Source organism: Corvus hawaiiensis, chromosome 3 (genome assembly GCF_020740725.1).
Source record: "Corvus hawaiiensis isolate bCorHaw1 chromosome 3, bCorHaw1.pri.cur, whole genome shotgun sequence".
NCBI lineage: Eukaryota > Metazoa > Chordata > Aves > Passeriformes > Corvidae > Corvus > Corvus hawaiiensis.
In genome coordinates, this window is record NC_063215.1 from 47,475,955 (window position 1) to 47,479,216 (window position 3,262).

At 54.3% G+C, this 3,262-nt stretch overlaps 1 protein-coding gene across 1 annotated transcript; it reads left to right on the top strand.

Annotated features, from left to right (window-relative positions):
* Nucleotides 1-1,432: 1,432 nt before the first annotated feature.
* GPR6 (G protein-coupled receptor 6) lies at nucleotides 1,433-2,993 on the top strand. Its single transcript, XM_048299820.1, has one exon. The coding sequence runs from the start codon at nucleotides 1,617-1,619 to the stop codon at nucleotides 2,595-2,597; it is 981 nt and encodes a 326-aa protein (XP_048155777.1). The 5' UTR covers nucleotides 1,433-1,616; the 3' UTR covers nucleotides 2,598-2,993.
* The last annotated feature ends 269 nt before the right edge of the window (nucleotides 2,994-3,262 follow it).

Sequence of the window (3,262 nt, forward strand, 5' to 3'; positions counted from 1 at the left end):
AAGCTATTCTGAGATCTGTGTTTCAGAATTCCTGGGGAGCGATGTCTTCAGTTGTTTACAGAGGTACAGAGTGTCCACAGCTTGTCTTGATGATAGTGTTTAGCCTGCAGGAGGACATTGATGGGGGTGGATGTAATGAGTGCTGACACTAATTCTCTTTGAATGTGCCCACCTTTTACTGTTGCACAGCCTGCATGCTTTCTTCATTTGGACTGCTCAAGACAGTAAACACATTTTCTTCTAATGTATTTTTCAAAATTGTGTCTTGATGGTTTGCATGCTGTTCCCATAGCTAAGAGGTTATTTTATTTCCACATTCTTTTGATCATCAGTCACAGAACAAACACTGTCTCCCAGACTGGAGTGGGGGCACATTTTGGCTTGTCCCCTAGGAAAACTGTGTTGCTGCAGAGGGAACCTACCCACTGCCCACGTTTGTTTGATACTGGTTTTGCCAGCAATGGGCATGAGAATGTTATCCTTTGACTGTATCAGTACATATAAGTATCTTAAAGGCAGGTGTCAAGAGTATCGTGCCAGGTTCTTTTCGGTAGTGCCCAGTGGCAGGATGAGAAGCAGTGGCTGTAAACTAAAATGCAAGAAATTCTACCTCAACCTGAGGAAGAACTTATTTACATGGAGGGTGGCAGACCACTGGAATAGGCTGCCCATGGAGGTTGTGGAGTCTCCCTCTCTGAAGACATTCTAACCCACCTGGACGTGTTCCTGTGTCAGGGCCTCTAGACTGACCCTGCCTTGGCAGGGGGGTTGGACTGCATGATCTCCAGAGATCCCTTCCAGCCTTCCTGATTCTGTGATTCTGTTTCATCTATTCATGCTTTAGAGCGGAAACGTGCTGGCTGCTGCTTCACTGTGAGACACAAAAGGTGAGACAAGGAGAGAGCTGATATCTTTTATGCCCGTGAGACTGAGTCTTCTACGATTTGACCTTACTAGTTTGGAGACCTCAGAAAACAGTGCGGATGCTTTTGGCGGTGAACAGACTGCTAACCCCAGAGTATATATTGTTCAGACAGGGTAACTGTGGAACAGGCTTTTTCACAGCTGTTTCGAGCGCTATTCGGACACATTTCCATCCGGCGGAGCACGGAGCTCCCTCTGGGCTCTGAGCGCTTACAGCAAGCGCAGCACGGACGGCACCCACCGCGGGAGAACCGGCTGCGGAGCTGGGGGAAAGCAGCCGTGGGAGGAGCGGCTCCTTGTGTGTGTGCGCCCACTTCGCTGCCCGGTGCCCCCGACCAAACCCTCCCGGGCCCGGAGTCGGGCGGGGAGAGCGGGCCCGTGCTGACCCTGCTGCCTCGGCACCGCGAAGCCCACCCCGCGCCCGCCGCCGCCGCCCGGGCTGCCCCTGCCCGGCCCGCCCCTGACGTGTGCGCGGGGCGGGGCGCGGGGGCGGCCGGGCCGGCGGGAAACTTCTGCGGGTTCAGCACCACAGACAGGGCGGGCGCGGTGCCACCGCCCGGCATGCGCGCCCCGCCGCCCCACCGCCGCCCGACCGCCGCCCCATTGCTGCTCCATCGCCGCCCCATCGCCGCCCCATCTGCCCACCGCCGCACCGCCGCGGTCCCCGCACAGCCCCGGCCGCCCGGGCGGCGATGGAGGCAGCCCTGAACGAGAGCGGAGCGGCGGCCCCGCGGCTGCCGGCCGGCGGCGGCAACGCCTCGCTGGAGCTCTCGTCGCGGCCCCCCGCGCCCGCCGCCCTCAACCCCTGGGATGTGATGCTCTGCGTGTCCGGCACCGCCATCGCCTGCGAGAACGCCCTGGTGGTTGCCATCATCTGCTACTCGCCTGCCCTGCGCACCCCCATGTTCGTGCTGGTGGGCAGCCTGGCCACGGCTGACCTCCTGGCCGGCCTCGGCCTCATCCTCAACTTCGTTTTCCAGTACGTGATCCGCTCGGAGACGGTCAGCCTGCTGACGGTGGGCTTCCTCGTCGCCTCCTTCGCCGCCTCCGTGAGTAGCTTGCTGGCCATCACTGTCGATCGCTACCTCTCCCTCTACAATGCCCTCACCTACTACTCGGAGAGGACGGTGCTCTGCATTCACACCATGCTGGCGGGTGCCTGGGGGGTCTCCCTCTGCCTGGGGCTGCTGCCCGTCCTGGGCTGGAACTGCCTTCACGACCGCACCGCCTGCAGCGTCGTCAGACCCTTGACCAAGAGTAACGTGACGCTGCTGTCTGCCTCTTTCTTTCTCATTTTCCTCATCATGCTCCATCTCTATATCGAGATCTGCAAGATCGTCTGCAGGCATGCCCACCAGATAGCTCTCCAGCAGCACTTTCTGACTGCTTCACACTATGTCACCACCAAAAAAGGAGTCTCTACCCTGGCTATCATCCTTGGGACTTTCGGAGCCAGCTGGCTGCCTTTTGCCATCTACTGTGTGGTGGGGGATCCTGACTACCCTTCTGTGTACACGTATGCCACGCTCTTACCTGCTACCTACAACTCCATGATCAACCCCATCATTTATGCCTACAGAAACCAGGAAATCCAGAGGTCCATGTGGGTGCTCTTCTGTGGCTGCTTTCAGGCTAAAGTGTCCTTTCGCTCCCGGTCCCCCAGCGATGTCTGAGTGACTTCTCTGTCAAACTGCACCGAGTGACAATCTACCCAGTGAACTATTACAGTGCCTGTTCTAAACGTCAAACTACTTTGTGAAGTCATTGGAAACATGCTTAAGTATTAGCACTTTATACATATTTGTATCTCGGAGAGTGGTTCAGGGTATGGAGTTTCGGGTTCCCTGAAAAAAAAATAACAATGTGTTTGTATATAAATTTGCACATCACATTTGTGAAGTGAAGACATTCCGGTACCGCTTAACTATAGCACCTTATTTCTAGCTGCTGACCTGCCAAAACAGTGTTGCCTTCCTGAAGGGCAGAGAGAAAGGAAGTTGTGTTCGTGTTGTATTTGTAAGTGTGTGTGTTGGGGGAGGGAAGGGGGTTAGGGTGTATGTATGTGGTGTATGTGTCTGTCTGTACTTTGCTGCACAACATTGATAAATTATAACATTTTGTATACAAATAAAAACATATAAAATGTGATATAAGTTTGTGTGTTTAGATGCTTTTAGAAAGAAGTGTGTTGGTAAATTTGCCAGTTGAGCAAAGTCCCTTGTTTACTTTTGAAGGCTCCCCATGTAATTCTGCCTAAAGAGATCATCATTTACTATGGAGATGAAATACTGGACCAAGAAAGGCACCTTCCTGCTTGTTTGTTTGTTCTCTTCTTTAG

Excerpts from the sequence above, each read along its gene's own strand:
- GPR6 (XM_048299820.1), top strand. The coding sequence starts at position 1,617 with ATGGAGGCAGCCCTGAACGAGAGCGGAGCGGCGGCCCCGCGGCTGCCG.